This window comes from Falco peregrinus, chromosome 1 (genome assembly GCF_023634155.1).
Source record: "Falco peregrinus isolate bFalPer1 chromosome 1, bFalPer1.pri, whole genome shotgun sequence".
Classification (NCBI taxonomy): Eukaryota; Metazoa; Chordata; class Aves; order Falconiformes; family Falconidae; genus Falco; species Falco peregrinus.
In genome coordinates, this window is record NC_073721.1 from 89,308,310 (window position 1) to 89,335,943 (window position 27,634).

At 38.0% G+C, this 27,634-nt stretch overlaps 1 protein-coding gene across 3 annotated transcripts in view; it reads left to right on the plus strand.

The window, feature by feature from the left end:
• The first annotated feature begins 852 nt into the window (after positions 1 to 852).
• The window catches only part of PPP4R4 (protein phosphatase 4 regulatory subunit 4), a 70,496-nt gene continuing 43,714 nt past the window's right edge, over positions 853 to 27,634 (plus strand). For all 3 annotated transcript variants that reach the window (XM_005241930.3, XM_027793208.2, XM_027793211.2), the window contains exons 1-3: positions 853 to 1,457; positions 1,974 to 2,047; positions 26,065 to 26,167. In XM_005241930.3, the coding sequence (XP_005241987.1) occupies positions 1,341 to 1,457; positions 1,974 to 2,047; positions 26,065 to 26,167 (294 nt within the window). In that variant the 5' untranslated portion in view covers positions 853 to 1,340. The remainder of the gene's footprint in view (positions 1,458 to 1,973; positions 2,048 to 26,064; positions 26,168 to 27,634) is intronic.

Sequence of the window (27,634 nt, forward strand, 5' to 3'; positions counted from 1 at the left end):
TCCAAAGCTTTTCTTTGGGTTTTTTTTTTATAGATTAATGTAAAAGCATTCACCGGGGAAGGAACCCGCTTTGGACTTTTCATCAAAACCAGCGTGTTTATAGGTTCCACCTGGGCAATTCGGCTCTGAAATAGCGGTGACAGTGGGGCAGGACTGGTGAGGAGCTCCAGCACAGCTGGAAGGGGATGCTGCCTGAGCTGGGGGGACGGTAGCAGTGGGGATACGGAGCCCCGTGGGCACGGCTGCAGCAGGCCTGGGAGCCGGCGGCTTCCGGGAGGTCGTCGCCGAGGGAGGGGGGAGCCCATAGCTGGGAAAGAGGGGCCCGGCGGGCGGGCGGCCGGGGCAGGCCAAGGGGAGCCCGGTGGGGGCGGCCGGGCGGCGGGGGCAGGGGGAGCCCGGCGGGGCAGGGGGAGCCCGGGGGAGCCCGGCGGAGCCCGGCGGGGCGGCGGTGCCCGGGGGAGCCCGGCGGGGCAGCCGGTGCCAGGGGGAGCCCGGTGGGGCAGGCGGTGCCGGGGGAGCCCGGCGGGGCGGCTGGCAGCACCGCGGGAGGGCGGCCGGCGGGGCCAGGCCCCGCGCGCGGTGGCGGCCGCTGAGGGGGCGGCGCCCTCCGCGCGCTCGGTACCGCCGCGCCCGGGAGCGGCTTTGCCCCGCGGAGGCCGCTGTAGCGCCGCGTTGCCCCGGCGACCGGCTCGGCGGTGCTGGGGCGGCCCCACCGCGGGGGCCGGCGCCGTGCGGGCTGCGGGGCTGCCCCGGCCGGGCCCGGGAGAGCCGTCGCGCTCGCCCCCGCGCCGCCGGGGAGGGCGCCTGGGGGGGCTGCGCCGCGGGACGGGGGCGGGGAGCGTCACTGCACCGCAGCAACCGTCCCTCCTCCCGGGGTGGGGGGGCGCGCAGAGGCGGCACCCGCGCACCGCGGCGGGGGGCTGCTCCGCTCCGCGCCCTGCCCCGGTGGGGAGCCAGCCCCGCAGCCCGGGCGCTGCGCGGAGAGACGCCGCCGCCCCCTCCCCGGCCCAGAGGCGGCGCCGTCCCCCTCGCCCCGCGCCGCTGCGGGCAGGGGCGGCCCGCGAAGAGGGGAAACTTGGCTCGCAGCTCCCCCCGCGCCGGGGCACCGGGGGCCGCGCCGGGGGCTGCCGGCACCGGGGGCTGCGGGCGCCGGCCCCGCTGCCTGCCCGCCCGGGCCGAGCGGACAAAGTTTCCCGGCGGGAGGCTCGGCGCGGCGGCGGGCGCTGCCGCAGTGTGTGCGCCCGGCGAGGCGGCGGGCGCGGCCGGGGCGCCGGTCCTGCCTCCTCCGGTGCGATGTGAGACTCGGGGCGAGCGGCGGCTGCCGGAGGCTGTAGTGTTACATGCGTCCGATAATCCTCTTCTCCAAAATGGATTTTAGTCAGAGCAATTTATTTGGATACATAGAAGACCTGCAGGAGCTAACTATTATAGAGAGGCCAGTACGCAGGAGCCTGAAGGTATATACTTCAAAATAGAACGATGCTTTAAAATCAATTTGAAATTGTGTCTGTTTGATTTATGCACAGCTAACTGAACAAGCAGTTTATTTTTTACGGACCAGAATAGTAAAGATTGTTTTCGGTCATTTTGGAATAAACGGCCTCGAATTCTGTGTAGCAGGGACTTAGTATTTTCCCTGTAAGAGTATCGTCCTCGAAAAAGAAAAGAAAAAAAAAAAAAAAAAGACTAGCTTAGGTCTTTACATTAATTTATATGTGATTTGTTTAGACTTTAAGTGATTAATAGTGGTAGCGTCAGACATGGAACTGTACTTCTATTGCATTCCGTCTTTTCCTGGTGAAAGATTTATTTGATTGAATTTGAAATACTGGCTGCAGATTTCAGGGATTAAATTCAAATTGCACGTGGAACTATCCCTGGTTGTGTGGGGAGGAAGGGGATGTTTTAAGAAGATTAAAGCGATGAAACAGTAAGGCATTGTAAACTCATAATCTCTATTTCACGCTTGACAGACACCAGAAGAAATAGAAAGATTGACAGTTGATGAAGAACTCGGTGATATTGAAAGGGCTGTTTATCTACTCAGGTATTTCCTAACATTACTGTGAAACACTGCTGACTGGTGTGCTCACACAGAGCTTTTTTAGTGCTTTACTTTTCACTATTACTTTGTCTTTCAGTAGTAGGTTTTTTTGGTGTGTTTTTTTTTGTTTTTTTTTTTTACTTTCTGCTCGTTTAATGTGTAGGCAACAAAAATAAGTACTGTCATGTAAAAAAATTGCATAGAATAGGATGCCTGCATACATGTATAAACGTTTCTTTTCTGAGTTTCTAATATGGCCCTCACCACACTGAGTTGTACTTCATCTTCTTTTCCTCTGCAGTTGATTTTGCAAGATTCCCTAAGTGTTAACATTAATGACACCAATCATTCAGTGATTTCATAGTCACTCTAAGGCATGAACAGTTATCACAGACTGATAACAGAGCTGTTTGAGCATACTGTATATGTCTGGGCTTTCGGAAGAGAAAACTTGAGGATTAGTTTTATAGTCCATAGGAAATACAATAGAAGATACTATATAAATACTTCCCTGTGTTCTGGTGGTGTTTTATTTATTTATTTTATTTTACTTCTTTCTTCTTGTTCTTCAGGATATTTACTGGCAGCTACTTGAATAACTTTAATTTTGATAATTTAAAATACAGATCTTTCAACTACTGTGTAAGTCATCTTTGAGAGTACAAATGTTCTGAGGGATTTTAATTTGAGTTTGCATTTTTAAACAATGCCTAGTAATTGGAGAACCAGCTGCAGCTCCCTCTCAGTTTGCTTATTCTGCTATTTAAAGTGCTCTTCTAGTCTATGCTTGTCTTCAATGGTTAGGGTAGATATTCTCAGTGCCTTAATTTTCTCTTTTTGGGGTGTGTGTCATTTTTAGGTAAGCATTTTTCTCCACTGATACTACTTTTGATACTGAGTTTTGTTTATTTTTTCTTTTAATGCTTAACTTTATTAAATAGTAGATTTTAAAACTTGCATTGCTAATAGTTCCTGTAATCAAAGGAGTCTGTTGACTCTAGGGAAATCCAGAGGAAACAAGTCTGCACGTGGTGCATATCATTGCAAAGGATGCATATCAATTTTAGACTGCAATCAGCATAGTTTAACTTTTTTTTTCCTTTTCCTATGTGGCAGCAAATTTCTTTGCTTTTTCCCAATTAAAGATCATGTTTCCAGCATTATGTCTTTATTGGATCATTGCCTTATTAAAGGGTAAAAGGTTCCACTTCATATCTTTTGTCTTACTAATTGCTTTTCACCCTGGCCTTGAACTCCTAACATCTTCATCTGCTTTCTCTCTACTTGAGCAGCTGCTCTGGGGACATAATATTTTTTTTCTTTGTGATGAAGTTTTCATTTTTGTCTCTGCATTGTCCTCATTGCTGAAAGGTAGCTTCGCTTCAGCTTGCCTTGATAAGCTTTTCATAAGTCAATCGCTTGCTGTGATTGTCCAGGTATGTTAATACAATAATCCAGTGGAAGCTTTTGCTGTTCAATAGCGTACTGCCTTCCCTGTACTAGAGTTGAAAAGCTGCCTGTAACACAGGTAGTATCCTTTATATAATGTACAAAAGTATGTATTTTTGGCTTGTGTGGCATTTTTGATCTATTATAATACACTACCCCTTCCTGTTCCTGTTTGACAACAATATCAGCCTGGTCTTTTCATGCTTCAGTTTCTCACACAGATGCATTATTTGCTGTCCTTCAGGTTGTCCCTTATGTGGGACTCTCCTTGATTTTATCCAAAAAGACACTGCCTTTTCTGAAAATCTCACCATAAAAATTGCTTTGGTGACATTGAAATGAATTGTTAATGATATCTGTATTGTGCCCCATTTGGAAAGGATAGTGCTATCTCCATATACATTAAGAAATATACAAGAACAATAATAGAAAGAAAATCTCTTCACTATCTAGAGGTAGTATCAAAATACTTAATGTTGTGTCACATTGTCTTTTATATTGTCATTTATGTAACCCTAGTCTGCAGATTGGAGAATTTTAATTTACTGAGGAGGGTGTCTTTGGTATTGCGTGTATGGTACTATGGGGCTGACTAATACTGAGAGAACATTTGTATGATACAGCAAAGCTAATGTTTACTAATTATTATCTGTGAAAATCTAAAAAGAGCCCTCACATTTTAATGACTTTCATTCTGAACAAAAAACAGCCCAACCACTTTCTTCTCTTTTCACACCAACTTTTCCCTCCAAAACCTGCCCCCAACTTCTCTTCGCCAGCCTTGAATTTAGATACCTTGGTCTGCTTATATGCAGAGTTGTTGCATGTTTAACAATGGATACTTGCTTTTTCTAAATTTCTGCTTCTGAAGTCTTTTACTGTTGTAATCTGAAAACAAGTACATTGACATCTCCTAGTTGAAGAGAATAGTACTGCCTTTTACTGTCTGAGGTTTTTGATGCCTGAATAGTGTTGGTGGTTTGGTTTGGCGTGTGCTTTTTTTATGTTTGAGGTGTTTTGGGGTTTTTTGTCTTTTTTTCTTTTCTGTGGCTGATACTTGCTATACTGTGTATATGAGAAGGTATTGATTCCCCAATTCTCATCAGTTTCGTCAGTCCATTCTTTTTTCACCTCTTGTATTTACTTCTCATTTGCCAATAATATTATGGCGTTTCTGGCATGCTCTTCTACTTCTTGATATTGTAAAATTATTTATTCTGCTCATCTAGTATGTATTTGTATCTATCTAATGATTATTTTGTATTTCCACCGTGTCTTGTCTGGCTATATTTAGCCATGATGTGTTGTTATAGATTTTGTAAATTTCTGTTCATTGTCTGAAGTATGACGTGTCTGCAAATGTTCTTAGCATGTGGTGAGTATGTCTACACATTAATCCTGTTTGAGATCTCACTTTCATAGAGATGTGGCTTCATTTTAATGAATTTTCTGTTGTTACCTACCAGTTTGTTTTTACAGTCTAAAGTGCTAATTGTAATTTTGATAATCCTAGCAAGTTTCTCTATTTTTTTTAATTATTATGTTTAGGGGATGACTTTGCTTTCAGTCTCCCTTCCTCTGCCAGTACTATCCTTCAGATAACTATGTATTGAGGTAGTTTGGCAAGGTGATCTAGGTAAAGCTGATAATTTTCAGTCAGATTAGTTTTCAGCTAAATCAACTCCTTGGTTTGGCTCATCATGTGTATATAGAAACAGTTGTGCAAGGAAGAGGAAAGGACTCGGTAGGTCTCCTGGTGGCCAGAGTCACTTTAATATGACGTAACCATGGGTGAACTTCAAGTTTAGATCATTGTTGCCCAGAGTACTGTTTTAATTAGGTAACATTCTGCAATTAGATTGAACAAGTTCTAATTTAATAAGAATGCGGTAGCAAATTGGACTGTCTTTTGTTGTAATCTCAATTAACCTTGATTCTGGTTGAGGAACTGGACTTCTTTAGACCAGGTTGTCAAGGATGTTTTTGAACTTCCCATTGGAATCAATTGGATTTAGGTACCTAAAAGGGAGAGGCATTTGAATGTCTAGGATCTATGTTTTACAGCTTAAGCTGGAGTGCTTGGTGGTTTTTGGAGAGTCTAACTGGAATCACTGAAGAGTTGTATTCTGACTGTGTTTCACATGTTGCTGGCCCAACAGAAGAAGGAGGAGAGCAAAATATCTATGTGCATCTGAACCACGTCAGTGTCAAGATTGATGGCTTATCATAATACCATCAGCAGATTCAGACAAGCTGCCAGACTTTGCACTAAAGTGACTGAATAGTTTGCGTTCCACCTCAGGGCATGGTGACCTTTACCAAGACAGTGGCAATAAGCAGCTCAGGAACAGTAATTTTTATTTCTGTTACAAACTTTTGCCTGTAGTCTTAGTTTCCATGTTTTCTGATGTTTGATTGATGTTGCTACTTTTATATGTCTTACTCTAGATCACTTTTTTATGGCATACAGCCAATAGCAAAATATATATTCTTTGCCCGATGTGAATCTGGTTTGGGTATAGCATGCACGCTGTGGAGTGGTTTGTTTTCTGAGGACTGAGTAGATTTCCCTAGGGGTTTTACATTGTTGTGTGTGCTATGTTATTTTGTATTCAGCTACTTCCCATTGCTTGTGTCTGCTTAGTGTTAGAGCTTCCAGGCCTTGACATTTCTGTCACACTCAAAACAACAGGGCAATAATGAGTTGTCAAGGTGGGAGATTGAATTATTCATCCTTTTGGGAACATACTGTACTTTGGTTTTGGAGTGATCCTATCTCTAGAAAACAAAATCCCCCTCCAAAACATTTAGCACAGGTTTTGAAGACACAATAGATACTTTATCTAGGTTGAAAGGAATTCAGTGCCTATAAACTTAGCATGTGTTAAGAAAAAACCCACACCCTGTACTTTATTGTAGCCATCCTTGATTAGCTAGAATATTCCTAAATTCTAAACATCCTTTTATACAGAATATGTTGTTAATTGTGAGTGTCAAAACCACTACTATTTAAAAGATTTTTTGATTTTTCTTCTAGTTTTAGTTTTCATCATGTTAGTTTTGGAGATTTTCTCTGTAGGTGCAGACAACTCACCTTTGATTCTAAACAGAAGCTTTAGTTTAAATATAACTTTAGGAGCTGGTTTTCTAATGGAAACATTGTCAATTTTATTTGTGCTACATAAGCATGAGAACTGGCTACTCTGACTCTTCTGAATTTCTGGCCCTGATGCATACATAGAATACTGAAAGATCCAGCTGTCATGCTAAGTGCGTTGGAGAACTATTCTTTCAACTATAGTGCCAAGCTGTAAATACTAACATAAAAAGTATTTCTTCAGCCTACATGCGCACACACACATATCTTTTATTTTGTAAATTACAACTTCAGTTTTATAAAAGTTTCATTCCTGATGGACTTAGTTGGATGGATTAATTAGTTGGCCTTGACTCTGTTATGCAAATAAATTATGTATATGAAATTTATTCTTTTACCTTAAAGTGAAGGGTGTACCTTTAGTCTGCTGGAATGACACTAAGTCACATAAATGCTTTTGTTGATCCTGTTTGCTGAGTAGAAACTACAGCTGACAAACCAGCTGTAGATATACAGACCAGAGTTAATATAGTGCTCTGAGAAATCTTAATAAAAAAAAAAAAAAAAAGACAAGGAGAGAGGAAAATCTTCATTTCAGTTCTCTTTCTTGGGCCAGTCAGTGTGGGAAGATTGCAGGGCCAATCCTTTCCCCCTTGTAGTGTTTGTGCTATGGTTTTGTCCGTGTACACATTGGGGGATTTATCTGAGACAAACCCTGAACATAGTTGATAGTTTTAAAACAGGTCGACTGTGTGACCCAGGACTTTGTGCACCTTAAAAACGACCTGTTTCAGCACAAAGGACTTGAGTAGAGTGTGGGAACAGTGCTCAGGAGTGGGTGAAATAGCTTTGAGATTTAGCACTATGTTTGTCTGGCTTATCATATTCTTGAAGCTAAGGTTTCCTCGTGTGTAGTTTACAGTCAAAGTAAGTTGAACGAAGCTTTTCCTATATCAGAAAAAGCAGCTCTTCTCTCCTTTCCTTACATGACTGTGTGTTACTGGCAAATTTTGTGTGCCAGCACTGATGTTATTGCAGCCATGCAGTCTTGGTCAGTTTAGGGAACCATTGCTAATTCTAACAAATTTTTCAGGTACTTTCTTCCAACAAAATGTGCAACTGCATGACTGCTCATGCTACTATAAGCTGGAACATGAGCAGAGAAGATGTCACAGCTGGTAGATCACTCATCAACAGCAGAACAGATTTAGTTCAACTTACTCTAATATTGAATCTGTACTTTGAATCTGTGAAGTCAAGTACTGGTTGAAACGACCAGAGAGTATAAAGTATCAACTGCAGTGTATTTAATGAACCCTTTGACATTACATGGATTTCTGGAAGACTACCTGAAAGCTGCAACAAGATCAGTGGTGGCTCTTCCTTATGCATTGTCAAATTATCCTCTGGAGATGATGTCAGTTACGTTTATGTTTCAGAGTATGTTTCTATAAACAAAGTTGAAAGGACTGTGGGTTTTCTTGACTTCTAAAATTTGTTCTGTTGCCCTGGGGAAAACCGTATCATGCTCTCCTAGAGAAGATCTGCATAGGAATATCCAGCTAAATATTTACAATGCTTCTTTCTTTCTACATGTCAAATCACATACAGGAATAGCATGTTTCTCAGCAGGAGACTGAGTCTGTTTTGTTTTTGTTTAGATGAGAACTGGCATTTGATAATAACTTTAACAGTTGCACAGTTCATTTTGTGATAGCACATAATTAATACATAAGTATAATAATTCCCTTTATATCACCTTCTGTGGAAAGTTCCAAGTGTTTACAATGTTTTGTACTTGTGAGGAGCTTTTATCCTTGTGCTTGCTCAATGTTACTACTTTATGTTTTTATATCCTTTGCCTGCTTTGGCAAGAAATAATAGTATTGTACCAGTTTACATCAAGACCTATGGATGCATCGAATGGAAACTGCATGAGGATGTAGATGGGAAAATATAACGTTTTGTATTAGAATATATCAAAGGTACAAACCCTTTAAAAAGCAGGTGAAGCTGTCCTTTTATGACAAACCTGAGAACACTTTCACACGATGGTGCCCTGATGAATGTTGCATGCTAGTGACTGAAACAAGTACCTAGCGGATTTTCTTGCAAATTCCTTCTTGTATTTTGAGGACTACTCTGTTGTAGACATAGGAAGCCCTTCACATGGCATGTTCTGGTGCTTCCATGGCCCTGCATTCTGACTACTTCATTTGCTGTCGACAGAGAGAAGCAGTGGCAGTTAGTACTGGCCTAGCTATTCTTCCCGTAAAAGCAGTAGACATTTCAGCTTTGTGAGTATAAGGACAGTAACGTGTACCATGTGTATCAAAAATCTGAGTACTCTGAGACTTCCAAATAATGATTCTTAATGCTGATATACCACATATTTTTACAATAAGAGTTGTTTTAGATACTCCTCTGAATCTCCACAAAATGAGGCAGATAACACATTATATAGTGTTGGTTCACATTGCTGCACTTTGAAATTTTGTGAGAGGGGAACCTGTTTTACTGAGGTGAAATCCTGATCATAATTTAAGGACTTCAGGAACTAGGACTTCAGGAACTAGGACTGCAGGCCTGGGCCTGTGTCTGTGCCTCAGCTGATGTGCTGTGACAGGAATAATTTGGAATGAGACAAGAAATAGCTTCATCGAGATTTAAAATTAATCCTGTTCTCTGGGGTATACTTGTAGAACTGTTTTATTTAGCTATTTTTAGAGTTAACTTTAGTAATAATGTTTTGTCTTTGCTCCACCAGCTGGTAGTCTAAATGCCAACACCGTGGTAAAGTTACACTGGATCTTTGTCAAGCTTCAGAGCCCAAAGCTTTATGCCACAGGAAAGAAACCAAGATTATTTATCACTTAAACAGAAATTTTTATACCAGGAAAAGAGAGTGGGAATATAGACAGTTATTGAGACTAAGCAATTCAAGTAGGTCTCCATTATTGATTGAAAGCTTCTCCTACGTTGTTAGGAGCATCATTTTAATCTTTCAGGGCCCTTTTTTGTATAAGAAAAATTCTCTTTAGGTCTTGAAGACAAACTCTAAAATAAATTGGAAGTAATTTCTATAGTGAGGATTTTTATTGGCAGTGCCTGGCAAAACCCATATTACAGCTAAAGAACCAACTGTTTAAAGTATACACAACTATAGGACTCTGCCTCAAAAAGAAGGTGGCTTCAGATTCCAAACCTGATGCCGCAAGTGGCATCTAGCCAGAGTAACGTCCTCAGGGAAAGATTTTTAGAAATAGGCCAGCGATGAAAAAACAGGAAGAATCTTTTCATTTGAACATGATAGTGATAGGAATGCTACTTAAGTAAGTTCTCAAAACTCACAGTTTGAGAGTTAACATGTCACTGGTGTTCTTACATCTTGATTCTGCCGTGCCCCCCCCCCCAATTACCTTTCTAGATCAGGTTGTGTATGGGTCTTTGCAGTCTGAACAGTAGAAGTATCTTTTACAGGCTTTGAAATGAAGGGTTCTCTAACTTTTATGCCCTAGTCTGTTAAAACTAGTTTTACATGGCGCTCACGTTTGTTGCAGTTCTTGAAGTTTCTCCTCTCTCCATGAATAACCTTGCGGGTCTCACGGAGACACTTTTTGTCTAGATGGAGTCTTTCTCATTGAATGTTAATTCCCTATAGCCTACCAGATGAGCACCCCTATCCATGGAAGAAAAATGTCTTTCTGCTTTATGAGTCATAATAAAACAGAATGAGAAAAGAGACAAAGAACCACTTGGAAACTTCTGCTAGATCTCTTAGATACATCTGTCTGAGGCATGTTTTGTTGCCTCTGGCTGATACTTTTACACAAGCAGGAAAATGTACCAGATATTTCTGGTACATGTTATTATTTGAATGGATTCCTGATGATGCAGGTATTCTTATCTAAATTCTACCATTTAGCTTCTTTTGCATTCAAATGAATGTTTCAGTGTGTTTCTTTTTGCAAAGTGTTATCCTACGAGGGGTTAATGTTAATGAATAAATATACCATGCTCTGGATGTATTCCTCCATATCTTGGTAGCAGTTGTTTCGGGAGCAGTTTTCTTTATTCCATGTTGCATGACTGTGGGTTCTGAGAATGTGTACAACTCACATGTGCAGATTAGCTGAGTCATTCCTTGTCAGTCCTATCAATTCACAGCAGGACCAAGAGGAATTACTGTACTTTATTGAACTTTTATTCCAACTTTTTTTATTTCCAATTTCCAATATTTATTTATTTCCAATTTCCAATATTGTTGGAAACATCTTGCCCATCTACGCCTTATATAGTAATAGATTTTAGATGCTTACTCCTTTTCTAACAGACTATGGATAAACAATACTTCTCAGTCATTGTATAATTCCAAAATTACTCTTTATTTACAGAAATATGCTACAGTGTGATTTCAGTCCCAGTGTTTTCCTGTAATTCCTACTTTCTTGTTCTTCCACTGTTCTTAAATTTACTATAACATAGGAAAGTCAGATTCAGGCTGTGTGTAAGCAGGGATAGATGAACTGATGTGAATGGAATTGCATCATTTTAAGTGTGTATGAATCCAAGGTGAGTGTAATAACTAGGGGTCTTGTTTTATTGACTTTGTCTACTTAAGGTAGCTGGGAAGGTATTTGTAGGACTTCAGACTTTTTTTTTTTTTTTGTTAACCTTACATTTTCTGTAAGATTATTTAAATGAAGGTGACCAGCATCACCAAGTCAAAACAATCTATAATGATGAAGAAAGAGTGAAGCATCAAAGAGCATATAGTCTTACGTTCTTTCTGTTGGGAGTGTGTGTGGGAAGAAGTAATTTATCTATTCTTCTTGTCCTTATCCATTTTCCAATAAACTTCCAGTTTAAGAGAATTCTGGCTTTGCAAATAGATCAATACAGGTATTTTTTTTATAAGGTATTTTTCTCATGGGTTTTTGAAGTTGTCTTCTGCTTTATTGTGAAAAAAACCCACAGGATTTTTTTTCTTTCCCCAGCATACCTTAAATTGGAATAAAATAATGTGGTTTTATGTTTTTAAATGGTAACGCACTGTAACTTTGAATAAAATTGCAAAATTGGCACGTGGTGTTCTGTGGTATTACAGAAGCATGAGGAAGGGTACAAGCAGAAAGTCTTGGAGCCCGTGTTTTTGCTTATGAGAATAGCTTTGTGTACAAATTGTCAATTATGTCCCTAGTAAAAGGTCTACGTTTCTTGAAGTAAAAACAGTGGATTAATTTGGGTAGGTATCAATTAGCTTCCCCCCCAATCCGATGACTACTGTTAAACAACAAAGAACACTAAGCACTGGAGCCATCAGTTTATACTAAGATTAAATAGTTGTTCAAAGCTGTCTGTAGAACTCCAACACATTTCTCTTTACCAGCTGGAAGAAGAGCAGGAAAGTTGGATTCAAGCTGGGTCAAAGCATTGATAACTCAATTGATATAAACAGAGCTGCACAGTAGGAGAAGCACTGTTGCACTCGGTGATATTATTGCATTTTGCTTGCTAGGGGTTATATCTACAAAATGGGATGATTTACTATTTACCTGTTCTGTAGGTAACACAGCATAGTGTTAGACGAGAAGTGCAGTTGACCTGCAGGTGGTCTGACTTTCGAAAGTAGTATATACTCTCTCTATATTCTCTTCTCCCCACCCCCACCCCCCAAGTGTAATTGCTTGGTAACTTCTTTTACCAAGAGTATATTGAGAAAGCTTGACCAGGGACAGTAAGGAAATGCTTTAAAAATGCTAACTATAGTTTTGTTGTAATTATGAATTAATTATATTGTCTCTGACAAAATAAACATGTAAAAGAGAAAACTGAAGGGCATCTGCCTTAATATATGTATTTTCTTGGTAATATTACATTGTTGGGCAGGCCTGGAGATAAAAATGCTGGCTTTAAAAGGAGAAACAGAAAAGATGCCATTTTCACTGCTGAAATTGTAACTGAGCTTTTTGAGGAGGAGGATTTATGTCCATATTAAATAGCAAAACATGAGTCACTGCCTCATTGCTGCTTGTACCAAAATTCTTCTGTTATAAGCAGTTAATCTCGTTTATGTAATTTCATTTGAAAGCTCAGGATTAGGATACCTATTTCTCTGCCATTTTGGGAGCTAGAAGTTATTCAGGGTATAGTCTTCAGGGCAAGATTTAGTTTTATTTTTGCTTTTTACAGCTGCATCAAGTGCTAACAACTAAATCAATGGAGAAAATAATGATGACTACTTAAAATTAACCTGCTGCTTTAATGTAGGTTTTAAGACAAGAATATGTCTATTTCCTCTTACTTTTATCACCATGTGAAGCCAACGGCAGGTGCATTTTGAGGGTTACTTGCAACTTGTTTTGAACCTTGCATGCCTGTTGTATTACACATGAACAAAATAGTTGTACCATGAGTTTGTAATAAATGATTAGGTGCATACCGGTATGGAAAAATCAGCTCTTAAGGGCAGATAAATGCATTTGTGCTTTGATCACTTAAACCATTCTACCTATTTTAAAACAGTGTGTTAGAGAGTAGGTAGATCAATAAAATTAATATCCAGATCTGTGTCCTACTTTTTTATTGCCAATTCTGAAGGCTTTAAGTAGTTAATTTTCCAGTGCCTCATCTTACTTCCTGATTAAATGAAGAAGATGGTTTTGTTGTTGGCTGTTTTCTTTTTTTTGTTTGTTTTTGGTTTTTTGTTTGTTTGTTTTTGTTTAAAAGAAGAATTGGAAAGTGGCAGCCTCTGGATCTATTGTGTATAATGTCCCACACCTATAAGACCCCTGAACTGAAAAAGATTCTAAGTAGACTTTAGTACTTGTTAGGTCATTTGAGGTGTTCATGATTCAGTTTGCGTGCTTGTTGGTAACAGATGCAAGTATTAGGGTTGAGGTTTCTTTATTCTGTTGCTGCTGTTGAGTCCAGCATACAGAAGACTGGTTTTATTTTTTGCCAAATGCTGTTCCTTCCCTTGCAAGTGTGTACATCTTATTTTCCTTTTCTTTGCCATCATCCCTATGACTGGTGGTTTGCCTTGAGATCATTATCTTCAGGAAACTACACACTGAGTGAATACCAGTTAAGATGGTTTGTGTGATACCTGTAAAGACTATGCTGGCCCTGTGATACTCATACAGAAATTTGGAGTTTTGGATGCAATGTAATATTGATATTCTAAGCACTGTGTGCTGTTTTTAAGGTAAATTCTACCTGTAGATATCCATTTGCATGGATGATGTATCAGACACGAAATAGAAGTATTATTCATGCAAATAATACATTGTCTTAATATTGCACAATGAATTTGGGCTAAACTTTTACTGTCCCACACCTTTTAGTGATCAGTTAATTCTGTTCAATTACCCAAATTTTTGTTTTGTAAACAAACCAAAGGGGGGATGGTGGTGGTTTGCAAATGGTATTGTATCAATGGTTGCCTTTTTCTGAATTTTTTCTTTTTTCTATTACTTTTGCTTTCGTAGAAGGATGTTGTTACTGACATAGTAAATAAATAAGCCAGATATTCTGATGGTTAACACTGGTTTGCTGTGAAGGATCTATGCAGTTGAGCATGTTTGACACACATTCAAAGGGAAGAGGTATTATTTTCTTCCAGAGAAGATTCTGAACTAATTTTAGTAAATGTGGGTGGAATTACTGGTAAATGCTGTATTTATTCTTTCAATTGCAGAATGTCAAACTTGTTTTGGGATAATCATGCTATTAGAAATAAGTTAAAATATGATTATGTGAGGAAAAAAATAGTCTAACAAAAGGCTACTCAAGATCATTGTAGTGATTTTGAAGGTAAGGAATGTTATTAGGATTATAATTACCTAAAACTAGTTGGGTAGGCAGGAAGATTCTGATCATGTGCTTATAATGATTTTGACAGGAATGTAAATACAGATGAATTATCCGTATGTATAATACTCATTTGTATCTGCTGTTTGAAATTATTCTGCCAGAGAGATGGAAATATGCAAGACTTGTGTCATCACTTCAATTTGTTTATGATGTTAATTGTATTATCTGGTTTGATTATCTGTCCACTCCAAGCTGTATGCCATCAATGGAACAAACAATGGCATGACTCTGACTCTTTCTTCATTTTAACCTAAGGAGCTGAAATTCATCCTACTTCCTAAAGTGAACATGAATTAAGTAAAGCACTTTTTTGTTTGACAGAATGTGAATCAGCAACAGCTTGGAATTGAATTAATTTTTAGTTATTTGCATGTTTACCTCCAAAAGCTGCCTTTGATCTGTGGTTGCTTCTGATACGTGAGAAATCACTATCAGAGGTATCTGTTTGACATTGTATTGCTTATGCATGTAACTGAAGTAGATGTCCAATACTACTTGAAAATATTTGAATAATGAACAGAAGACAAACAAATAAGGCTTTCCACTCTCAGCTGTCTAAAATCTAGCTTATTTGAGGAGTAAGTTCACAGTTTTGTGTTTGTTTTCTAATTCTTTTTTTTTCTTTTGAGTCACCAGGCCCTTTGAGTAAGACAATAATAATTTGGCAGAAATTTAGTGTTACCTGTTTGAAATCATTTTGAGGTCACAGTCAGATTTCCTTGGTTGAGAAAAAGGAACTGCTTCTGCAGCTAAAGCTTGAAAAGACTTGCTAAAATTTTAGATATTTTTCAGTGCTTACAATTTACATTGAACCATGAGCTCAGCTTGTATTCTTACATATGATACCTATCTACTTACAATGTCTCTCTATATAACTATATATATCTCTATATACAATATATAGATACATTTATCTTGCATGTGGGGAAAATGCTGTGAGCAATAGCTTCAAACCCCTGGGTTCAGTGTCTTTACCCTTTTTTATTTTTCTTGTGGCTTTTCATTCATTCACTGTACTTATACACTGTACTTTCATTCATTCTGTACTCAGCGTTATTTACAATGTTTCTACAGGTCTTTTACATTTACATTTTCTTCAATCCAGTCTGTGTGATTTTGAAAATGGATGGTCAACTTATGTGCAAAGTATGGTTTTTGTACTATTTGTCTATGTTATAGTGGTTGATGCAGCAACTTAGATTTTTCATTCTGAATCTTATAAGCCTATTTGAAAAAGTTTGAATTTTTTGGAAGATAACTCAAAAGTCCTCCTTGTACTTTAACGCTAAGAATGTTATGGTTATTTCAGGCTTTTACCATGGTCTTCAATATAAAACAAACTCTTGCCTATACAGAAAGGCTTTTTTTTTTTTTATGAAGCAATGCAAGTATAGACAAATAGACCAGTAACAGTTGCTTTCCTAACCTTATGATGTGTTTTTCCTAATGGTACCCAGAGGAATTCCTCATTAAATTAGTATAGCATAGTTTGGGTTTAAATGATTAAAGAGATTCATAGCAAGGTGAAGGGAAGTGTTATCCTCTATTAGAGCAGTCAATAAATCTTGAAAAAATAGGCAATTTTTTTAGACCTGCCAAGGAGAGGTGGAAATGCACAGATACAGCTTTCTCAATCAAGAACCTTTAAATATTCCTGAGAAGATTCTCGTCAACTTCCACAACTATCAGAGTTGCTGTAAAAAAAAAAAAAAAAATAAAAAAATTGATACAATGTGGAATATGTTATGGTCAGAAAGGATGATAATGCATGATGAAAAGTCACACAAATAAGTAATAAAGTGGAAGCTTTGGGATCTATTCATTATGATGCCCTACAACTGTAAGACCCATGGGTGGAGGAAGACTCTAAGTAGATTTTAGTACTTGTTAGGTCATTTGAAGTGTTCATTTTTTCATGCCACCATTAGCTAACTCAGTGGATGAAATGTACTGGTACAAAAAATAAGACTGGAGAATGAAAAGAGATCTTGTGTCTAAATTAGACTAGAAGATAAATTTAGGTCAGCAGAAGTAATTTACCCTTCTAGAATTTGGTTAGCATCTGTGATTATTTTTTTCCTCACTTTCTGTGTAGAAAAATTACAGGCTTTGTACTTTCTCAGAAGATGACTTATATCATATAACGCATGCTGTGAAATGACAAATCTTGCTGAAAGTGGAAATTATAAATTCTGGGTTAGTGAATGAGGGCTGGGCAGAGGAAAAATAGTATCAGCTACTAGCTTGTTTTTTTTATACCACCTAGGAATTGGAAATTATATTATCTTCATCTTGGAGTGAAAAGGCTGGTTTTACATTTCAAGTTTTGCTGTCTTTTATTTTGACTCTAGATGAATTCTACCCAGAGACCGTACAAAATGCAATATGCGTTATAAGTCCTCTAAAGAAGAGGAAACACTTATCTTCTAGCAGATAGTAATGTTGATACTAAGGTAATATTTGAAAGGAAAAATGTTTTCCTTTGAGGCACTTTTTATATTCTTGAAACTCTTCTTAAAATTCAAGGGAGAAAGTAATTTGTGTCTGAACTCACAGAAACTGATGGTATTAGGAAGAATTAAGTTATTGTATCATTATAGTACATCTGTTTTAGCTCAGGAACAGAAAAGAGTGTTTGTATGAACTGGACATCCTTTCTGTCTCTGACAGTTTTTCAGCAAGCAAACAGAACGGAGAAACTTCAGTTGATCAGACTAATCCTAGCAAACAAGGTTACTATGAATACAAAACTACTGTGCAGCTAAATCTTGGATTTCCATTCTTGTTTTAATTGCACTAAAAGTTTCATGTGTAGTGGAACACGTTCAGATATGTACTAAGATCAGATTAATTTCTTTTTTTTTAATGTATAGATCATGGAGGTTTTATTCAGATGTGCTGTAAAATGATCACGATCACATATATCTGAAGTAGAAGACCAGGATGAGGAAGTGGGTTTGAAAATTACATTTTAATAGAAAAGGGTTACAGTGTCAAATGAGGTGTTCATACTGCGATATTACCAGAACTTCTGACTTATTGAAAATGGATATATCAAGTGTTACATTTTCAGATTAACCTTATTCTATCTTATTTTCAGTAAAATTATAGAAGCCTGAAAATAAAGTTTCTTCCCTTTATTTGCTCTGGCTAGACAGGTAACAAAGGGAGGGAAGTGTTAAAAGACAAAGCTGCTTATCGCTTCTTTGGCCCCATTCCAGTCTTGGACTTAGTTGTAGTCTGGTTTATATACCTATTCTAGAATCTTGCTTTTTATCATATATGTCATACACACGAAGGCTTGCATACATAAATGTTATACTGTATTAGTACATACAGAAAAAGGCCATTGACTTCTAGGACAATTTAAATCAGTTTTGAGGTTGTTACATATGGTGCCCAGCTAAGTGTGGTCTTCAAAAGTTGTTCTGATAGTCAAGGAAGTGCAACATAGGGTTTAGGAGCCCCAGTATTGTATTTTAAAATACATAAGATTGCTTATGTGTGTGTGTCTAAATGAGTAATGTTTTTTAAGTTCTTGTAATAGATTTTCTTCAGAAGGAAGCCTCTTTTTTTAGCAGTTACTGTACAATGCCAGAAATGTTAAGTAGTTTGATACATCAGTAAACTGTTTTTAAAAATACAGCCTAAATATTTTGTGTATCTTTGCAGTTTCAAATCCTAGTGCAGATTATCAGGTAAAACATAATTTTGATTCCAGATACTTTTTTGATTTGCAACATGGTAGAAGATAATGCACGATTTTGTAAAGCACTTACGGTCTATAAAATCTTCCTTGTAAAATATAGTTTCAAGACTGAGAAGCATGAGCTGTGCAAATATTAACAAAGTCTTTGTTCAACTGAGGCACTCAAATGAAGTTATTTTAAAGAAATGACAGATTCCTCCATGGGACTGGGTCTGTTTATAATACACTTCTTACAATTTATGTCAAATAGATGTTCAGACACTACCATTATATAATTTATGTTTACAAAAGTATAATTGAAATGTAAGCACACATAACATGAAATAAAAGGAAACTTACGACTTTACAGTGGTATTAAGAAAAGATTGTACTTTCACAGAAAAGTGTGAAATATGGTACTGACTGTACTTTATCAAAGGAGTATTCACTTTGAAACAAAATGAAAATTGGTCTTAAAATAATTTATCGATATTTGTGATTTTAAGAAATTTTCCTATTTGCTAGGTTTTTTCTCCCTTTTTGTTACCAAAACCCTTAAAATATGCAATCAAAGACAAAATTAAAAAATAAAACTTACAGAAGTGTTAGTTTTTACTTAGCAAGAGCAGTACATAGAAAGCATTTTAATAAATTTTAAGTCTGTGTCTACGTGTCTGCATAGGAAAGATTGCTATGTAAAAATCTTCACCATAGAAGTCAAGAAGATTGTCTAATTCCCGAAGTCTTATGGGCCAAGCACTTTTATGTTATTGACAGAAATATTTATCTGGATTTCTAGTTTTCCTTGGCAACCAGTGTATTGCACAGAAGAACAAAAATCCTGGAAGGAGAATTGATATTAAATCATTCTGAATGGGCTAAATCCTTCACATTCTGAGCTTTTATACAAATAGGAAATTAAATTTAGTATTTATGAATGACAGTCAGAATAGTTTAGGTGGCTGGGGACTTCTGGAGGTCATTTGGTCCAATGCCCAGCGCAAAGCAGGGCCAGCTTCCAAGTCTAATGTAATTTGATGTTAGATCAGGTTGCTCAAGACATTGTCCAGATGAGTTTTGAATATCTCCAAGGATTCCCCCAACCTCCAGGCACCCTTTTTCAATATTTGATAATGTTCTTTCTGACTTTCTTTTTCCCAGTACCTGATTAGTTATTGAATACTTTATTATTTTTTTTATCATGTTATTCTAATCAGACACTCACTGAGGTTGGTAAATTTTTACTTGTGTTTTCAATGGATGCAGGTTTAGACCAACACAGAACATTTTGGAATCTTGTGCTGAGAATATGTCACTTATACGTATTAACACTGTAATCCCCTGCAACCATCCATCAGAACTACTAGATCTGTAAAACTAAGTTACACAAAGCATGGACTTCAGTGGTTGATTCAGCAATGGCTATTTAGCAAATCATTTTTGCTGAACTGATATCGTTGGCCACAGTGTTAAAGTCAGTTCATAAACACAGTGCTTTAGTTAGAGCTTGGGTAAACATTGTACCTCAGTCGTCTTTACAATGCCGTATTCTGCTCCTGTCACTGTGTTTTGCAGGCTAGTGCAAATGAAGGTGGGGAGAAGAGAGATATATGTAAATTTATGTTCTCTTTTTCAAACTCCTTTGTGGTAATATTCTCTTGGGGAACATTCAGTGACTAATCTCCTTTCTTCATACTGTAGAAGGAGCTGTAGTCCTTCATTCCCTTTCCAGATAGAAATGTTCCTAATTGAGTACCCAGGGACTTTTAAAACTTGTTTGCTCCTAATTTGCAGAATCTGTTTTTGAAAAATGATTTAAAAATGAAATTCAAATTGAATGTTTAAGCATCCATTTTTAGTAGCTAGCTATTTGAAATATAAGAAATCTTATTGTCTGCCCTGAGCTTGCTGAAAGTTTGCAAACCTGGAAACACCCCTCCTGAATGTAATCATAGTATAGTTGTGGTGTAAAGGGACCTCTGGAGATAATCTAGTCCACCTCCCTTCTCAAAGCAGTGTCAATTAGAGCAGTGTGTTCAGGGTCTTGTCCTGAACTCAGGATTTTGAATCCTAAGGATGGAGACTCTACCAGCTGTCTGGGCAGCTCATTCCAATATTTGAGCAGTCTGACATAGAAGAACATTTTTCAAGTCTATTGAATTTTTCTCCATTGCCTCTTGACCTGTCACTGGGCACCACTGGGAATAATGTGTGTCTGTCTTCTTTAGCACCTCACGTCACATTTTATACATATTAAATAAGACCCCCAAGTCTTCTCGAGACTAAAAATCCCTGTTGTCTAAGCTTCTGCTCAAATATTAGGTACTGTAATCCTTTAATCATTTTAGTGGCCCTTCAATGGACTCCCTGCCATCTGTCTAGGAGTTTCTTGTGCTGAATAGAGAAGAATAATCACCTCCTTTGAGCTGCTGGTGATGCTTTTCCTAGTGTAGCCCAGAGTGCTGTTGTCTGCCATTGCCACAAGGACACATTTCTGGCTCCTGGTCAGCTTGGTGTCTACTAGGACCTCCAGGTCCTTTCCTGCCAAGCTATTTTCCAGTTGGCTGGCTCCCAGCCTGTTCTGGTGCACTGAGTTATTCCTCCACAGCTGCAGGACTTGCATTTCCCACTGTTGAACTTAGTAAGATCCCTGTTGGTTTGTCGCTCCAGCTTGTTGAGGCAGCACAACCATCTGGTCTAACCAACCCCTCCACCCAGTTTTGTGTCATCTGTATACTAGCTGAGGTTACACTCTGTCCCATCATCCAGGTCATTAATGAAAACGTTAAACAGTATTGCCCCCAGCATAGACCCCTGAGGTAAACCACCCATGGCTGGCTCCCAGCTGGCTGCCTTGCCGCTGATCAGAACCCTTTAAGCTCCATAGTTTAGCTGGTTTCCAGTCTGCATCGCTTTCCATTTATCTAGCTTGTACTTCATCAGTTTATCTATGAGGATATTATGGAAAATTATGTCAAAAGCCTTGCTAAAATAAGTTAAAACGACTTCCACCATCCAAGCCAATGATCTCATTGCAAATGGCTAAGTTGGTTGGTCAGGTGTTCAGGTGTGATTTCCCCTTCACAAATCCAGGGTTTTTTTTGTGGTTTGTTTTTTGTTTGTTTGTTTGTTTGTTTGTTTGGTCCTTCTTATGTTTGTAAATGGTTTCTAGGAGGATTTGCTCCAGTATCACGGCAGTCCCAAATAGAACGTAGACTTCATTTTATGAGGGTAGGAAAAACAAGTAAAACCAAATGCAGGGGCTGGAGGGAGAGGCTTAATGCTACGCTTGCACTTGAGAAGTACCAGCTCTTTAACGAGCAGTGTATTTAGACCGGCTCTGGTACTGCTGGCTGGCGGCGAGCAGCTGCTGTTGCAGAGGCAATAAGCATTAGGACAAAGTGTTCAGGCGTGAGAGCTTTCCCCCCCCCGCCCCCCCCCGACTGAGGATTCCCATCACCGTAAAGTCACTGGGATCTCCTGTAGGATGAACTCAGAAGATGAGTCCTGAAGTTTTATATTTAAATGATATTATCTATGTGGATTTTTGCTAGCACAAAAGAGGTTGAGCTAAATTCTTTCTAAGTATAGGGCTGCGTTGATTTCTTCTATAGTTAGCACTGTTAAGAAAGGAGGAGTACCTTCATTACATTGAGCTTACTGTGACTCTGAATAAAAGATTTAGCATTTATTTTAATATATTTATTAGTACAAAAATGTTTAAATCTGAGCATTTAGCAATAATTCACTATAATCCTGAAGTCTTTAATATTTAAAGAAAATCTATTGGTGCAGTTCCTTTGGTAGAAATAGAAGAAAAATCTTCTGCAGTTGGAAAATTACAGGCTGTGTAGGTGTTGAAATGCCTCCTGCTTCACATTCTTACTTGGCAGCAAGCCAGATACTAAGCATTTCTGCTTTAAAGGGAAATACTCCCCTTTTCTTTACATTTCCGATGGATAAAGGTTGCATTTTGGCTGCATTTTTTAGCAGTTAGGATTTCTTCCAACTTGATACAAAATGAATAAAATTTAAAATTAAATAGCTTCTCCAAGTTACCTTGACCTTTTCCATTATTGCTGAATATTACAAAGGTACGCAGCTTTTCCTTGCAAGTTGTATTGTAAGAAGTTGTGGGCCTTATGTATGCCATGACCCTTTTCTACTCTGGGAGCTCTATATTTCTCAGTTCTGCTTTAAAAGCTTTGTTGGAATTAGTATGTGATAGTCAGAGAAATCTGCCATAAACATGAAATACTTTAATATTCATGGTTTTAAGTTGGATAATAAAATGGTTTTGCATAATGCAAAAATATTGCAAGCTGTAAATAGATCAGCTATTAATCATTAACTTAAGTCTATTTTCAGTAGTTGACAGAATACTGTCCTTTTCACTGAGTTTAGATGTTATTTGGAGATGTGTGTTTATTGAAAGAGGTCATACATGTTTATGAAATAAGACTACAGGGAAGCTAATATTAAAATCAGTCTCAAAATCTGTACTCTTATCCATTCTTTCTGATTTTGAATGGCATTGAAAAGGGCTTTGGTGTAGCTTTGCCCTGTCAAAACTTGTCAATATTCTTGTGTTTACAGACAACAGTTACAAATATAGAGGGGTATATATGGTAACTATCCAGAAAATTGATTCCTAATACTTTCTGAGAAAATTGTATCAGCTTAATTTTACATCTCTAGTAGTCTTAACAGAGGATTAAAAAGCTACAAAAATACTGATCCATTTTCTCAGTTAGAATATACACTATAAAAACCCCAAACGTGCAGTATTGGATTTGTAATTTTCTGTGTTCCTGAAGTAAGGTTTAAACCAAGAGAAAAAGATAACCCATATTCAAAAAAATACAGGAATTGGTGATTGTTTTTATGCTCTGTCAAGCCTTTTCCTCTTGACCTTGAAATAATGTATCTTAAATAATTTGTCTTGTTTTCAGCCTGTTGAGGGTTTTTTTTCATTAATATTTTTACTATTACATTGTGATATTGTTAATTTGAGTGTATTTTAGGTTTTTTTTACATCTGTGTTGAGCTCCATCCCCAGCTATAATTTTTGTTTGCTCTTTATTGCTGTAAATGTATAGGCACAATAAAAGTGAAGTCTCTGCTCTGGGAATGATTCCCAGATTTTGCTCAGCAGGTCAGAACATTGCAGCCCTGATGTCAGCAATGTGTGAATACCCTCAGGACAGTATTCACAGCTTTCTACTCACTTGTTACTCATCTTAGTATTTATGATTGCTCTTCTCTTTGGTTTCTTATCTTTCTAATATTTAAGGTGTAGACGGTCCATTGGAAATAAGACAAAAATACTGATTCCTGGCATTCGTGGTGTGTAGCACCCATTTAAAACAGTTATTGCCATTACTAAGTGTGTGATGGATCCTTCTTGATTGCTCTGGAACTCCGGGAAGTAGGAATCTTTTATTTCGTCCCACATTAGTTAAGTGCTATAGTCATACAAGCATTTCTAAAGATGTTAATTCAAGTTCAGACTGGACATTAGGAAAAGGCTCTTCACAGAGAGGGGGGTTGGTCACTGGAGGAGGCCTCCCAGGGCACAGCACCAAGCCTGTCAGAGTTCAAGAAGTGTCTGGATGATGCTTTTAGTCATATGGTTTAGTTTTAGGTAGCCCTGCAAAGAGCAGGGAGTTGGACTTGATGATCCTTATGGGTCCCTTCCAACTTGAGATACTCTATGATTCTAATATATTACTACATGAGAAATCAATGGGACCACTTGCAATGGTGAAGCTAAGGATAAGCGTGAAGGCCAGTAGGACTAAGGCTTGTCAGGCGTTTCTGTGGGCAGGAGCCATCATTTACTTACGGTGCAGGTGCATGCAGGAGAACTAGTTTTTGTGTCTGTTTTTATAGCTGGTAGAGGGAAATGCAGTTCAGAAGCACTGTCCATCTCAGCTATTCAAGCTGAGATAAACTGCTTTTGATTGAGTCCTATTTCTCTCCATTGATTTTAAAGGAAAATTAGACACAGATACAAACAATCTAAGATCAGGTTCATTCTATTATATATGCTCTTGATACATGCTTTCAAATTACGGGAACTTTATGTTACTCTGTACAAAAAATGAGATGTATCTGCCATCGCAAGTTTGCCCCTTTCTGGGAGGGGAAGGTTTTGTTGGGGCAGAGGTTTTCCCATGTTAAGACCCCTGTACAGAGTGATAGTTTGTAGTTGATGAGTTAGGTAATTACACCTGTCTGCAGAATAGAAACCTAACAGAGATGTGAACTGGTGGGTGTGACTCTCCACCTTGCAAAGAGAATTTGGATTCCTGAATTCCTGCCTTCTAGCCTGTGCTTAATCTTCCAGGACATACTGCCTTCTAACATGGAAAATGATCTTTGCGGGGATAGTGAAGAATACTTTCTTTCAAAAATACACTAAAATAGTTTGCTAAACATGATTAAGTTAGTCTTGGTGATACCTAATTGTTGTTTGAATGTTTTTACTCAGAAATTATAGTGTGCAAAGAAAAAAAATCTCTCTGGTAGGATACTACAGTATTTCTGTTGGGATATTTTAGTCTCTGTTGATTTTCACCAAACCTTTTACTTTTGTTTCTTACTTTTTATACAAACATATCTTCATTTTAAAAAGCAAATTTGTATGCATTTAACCAAATAGATCTAAATTGGCCTGCTTGACTGTACCTATAATTTCATTTGATCTTCTGAAAGACATGAATGCTGAGGATGGTGTAGAATATTAATGGAAAGTGTAAAGATCTTTTCAACTCTAAATGCTGCAGAAAGGCTTTACATCTTAACTGTGAATTCCCTAATATACTTCAGAGGCAGAACACAACTGGAAGGTGGTTGTGCAGATCTACAGTCCTGTGACCAATTTATGTACCTGGTTTCCTTCCTGAGCTCATATGTTTCACTAAGAAAACTTGGAATAATGACAGAATAAAAAGTGGTATATGGGAGTATTTAAAAGTAGTTTTACTATGATTTATCACGTGTATAATCATATTGTATGTTTCATTGCAATGTCACACGAAGAAAAATGCTTGCATGTGTGCAGTTGAACATTGCATGCTTATTTAAAAAATAGCTTCTTAGCTGTTGGAACAAATCTGAATTTGTTTAGCACAATGATTTTATGCATTTAAACAGGAAAAAGATGTATTGATGTTTAGTTTTATTTTTAATTTTGGCATCCAGACCCTTTCTATTTCTGATTCTGTTCTAGAAATTTATCCACTTGGGTATTTTTTATTTTTATCTCATACCTTCATTGCTGCCTACTGTTTCCCTCCCATCCTGCTTTTTTTTTTTTTTTTTTTTTTTCTCCCCACTTTCAATTGCAGGATACCACTGAGACAGACAGAATGAGGAGAAAGGTACAAGATCTGTAATCTAACCAAGTTATTGCATCCTTCTTTAATCATATTTGTCAATGTACATCTGATTATACATATGGCTTTTTCCCTACAAAAAGGAAAAAATTGTAGACTTCTGTTAAAATGTTCTATGTTGATTGTAGTTTTCGTTTATGTCTTCTGTTTGTCCCCCTCCAATGCTTTATCACTTGTACTGTTATAATAGAAAAGCTTCCAAAAAAACACTGCCTTCATCATCCAGTTTGAAAAGATCTTTCAAGCATTTCATATTTTTTCCCAGTGCTACACTAAAAATTGAAACATTACATATGAGAAATGATACATAACAGCTTTTATGGTTGATATTTTTTAATGCTGTTTTCTACTACATATTACATTAACAAAGTAATGCTTCTTTTGACTTACTATATGAATAACCTGGGTAGTGTGGGCTTGTTGTTTGTTTGGTTGTGGTTTTTTTAAGTGAAAGTTGTGAACCTGTAACCATTGTAGAGACTAACATATTGTTTGTATATATTTTTGGAAGTTCTGGCCAGGATATCCAAGGAACAAGTGTGGTGGCAAATCTTCCGGTCCTGATGCGACAGAATCCTGCAGAAACACTTCGTCGGGTTTTACCAAAAATCAGAGTAAGTTGGTTGAAATGAGGTTTGACTGTATCTTTTTATGCCAGTACAAATATTTTAACAAAGGTAAAAAAAAATCCCACTTTTATTGCAAACTCACTCTCTAGGAGAGGTATGTCCAGTAGATCTTCCATATTAATTCACTGGATTTACAAAGTATGTCAGGTATTGTATTTTTTGAAAAATGTTACCACAGGAAAAGAAAGCACAATTAGTACTATTTACATATTCTAAATATTTACCAGTGTTTTGACAGCTTTTTGAGAACTCTTTTTGAGAACCAGACTGTAATAACAGTTCATTTTGACATTCTCGATCTCCTTCCATCCAAACATTAAGATTTTCATTCTGCTACCCAGAAAAGTATACTTTGCTTTTAACTGTCTGAAGTTTCATGTGCTGCCCTCCCCATGTTTAGTAAGTCACTGCTAGCTGTGGTAGATGTATGCTGGCCATGTAATGTTATACAGTTATTTCACATACACATATGTTTGTATAAAGGATATTTGGGTTGTTTAACCTGGAGAAGGCTCCATGGAGACCTTATTAAGGCCTTTCGATACTTAAAGGGGGCTTATAAGAAAGATGGGGACAGACTTTTTAGTAAGGCTTGTAGTGACTGGAGAAGGGGCGATGGTTTTAAACTAAAGGTGGCTAGATTCAGATTAGACATAAGGAAGAAATTTTTTTATTATGACAATGGTGAAACACCGGCACAGGTTGCCCAGAGAGGTGGCAGCTGCCCCATCCCTAGAAGCATTCGGGCTCAGGTTGGATGGGGCTCTGAGCAACCTGATCTAGTTGAAGTTGTCCCTGCTCATTGCAGGGGCATTTGATTATATAACTGTTAAAGGTCTTTTCCAAGTCAAACTGTTCTGTGATTTTAAGGCAGATAAATAGGTCTATATTTCCGCTCTGCCCTGGCTATGACCTCTTGCCTAGAAGAAATGAAAAAGTGCATTTAATGTGTGGTTTAAAGCAGCTTTGGCTAAATAAGAACAAACTGCATCGCAAACACAAATGCAGTCTAATAACTCTAAAGCAAAATAACTCTAAATAATTCTAGTAACTCTAGGTAAGGTTACAACAGGAATTAAGACTTTGGTTATGTTAGCCTGCCGGTTCAGAGTGGGTTTCAGTGATTTTAAATGCTACCAGCTGAGTGGAAAAATACACTGGGTTTGGATGTCAAAATATCTGAAGGCTTATTTTGGTAACAGCAAATTTCTGAGTTTTGTTTTTATTGGATCAGTGTATTGTCAGTCTTCTACTGATACTATTGACAATTTTTATGTGATGAAATCAAAGTTTTTATTTAGAACAGTCTCTGGCCTGGTCTCATGCAATTGATCACTTTGGTATAAACCTGGTTCCAATTTATACAAATTGTCAGCTAAAGGAACATTGTGTTTGTTCGTAGATGTTTGGCTGTGGTAACTGTTTGAATGTATGTGCTTTCTATGTGAAAAG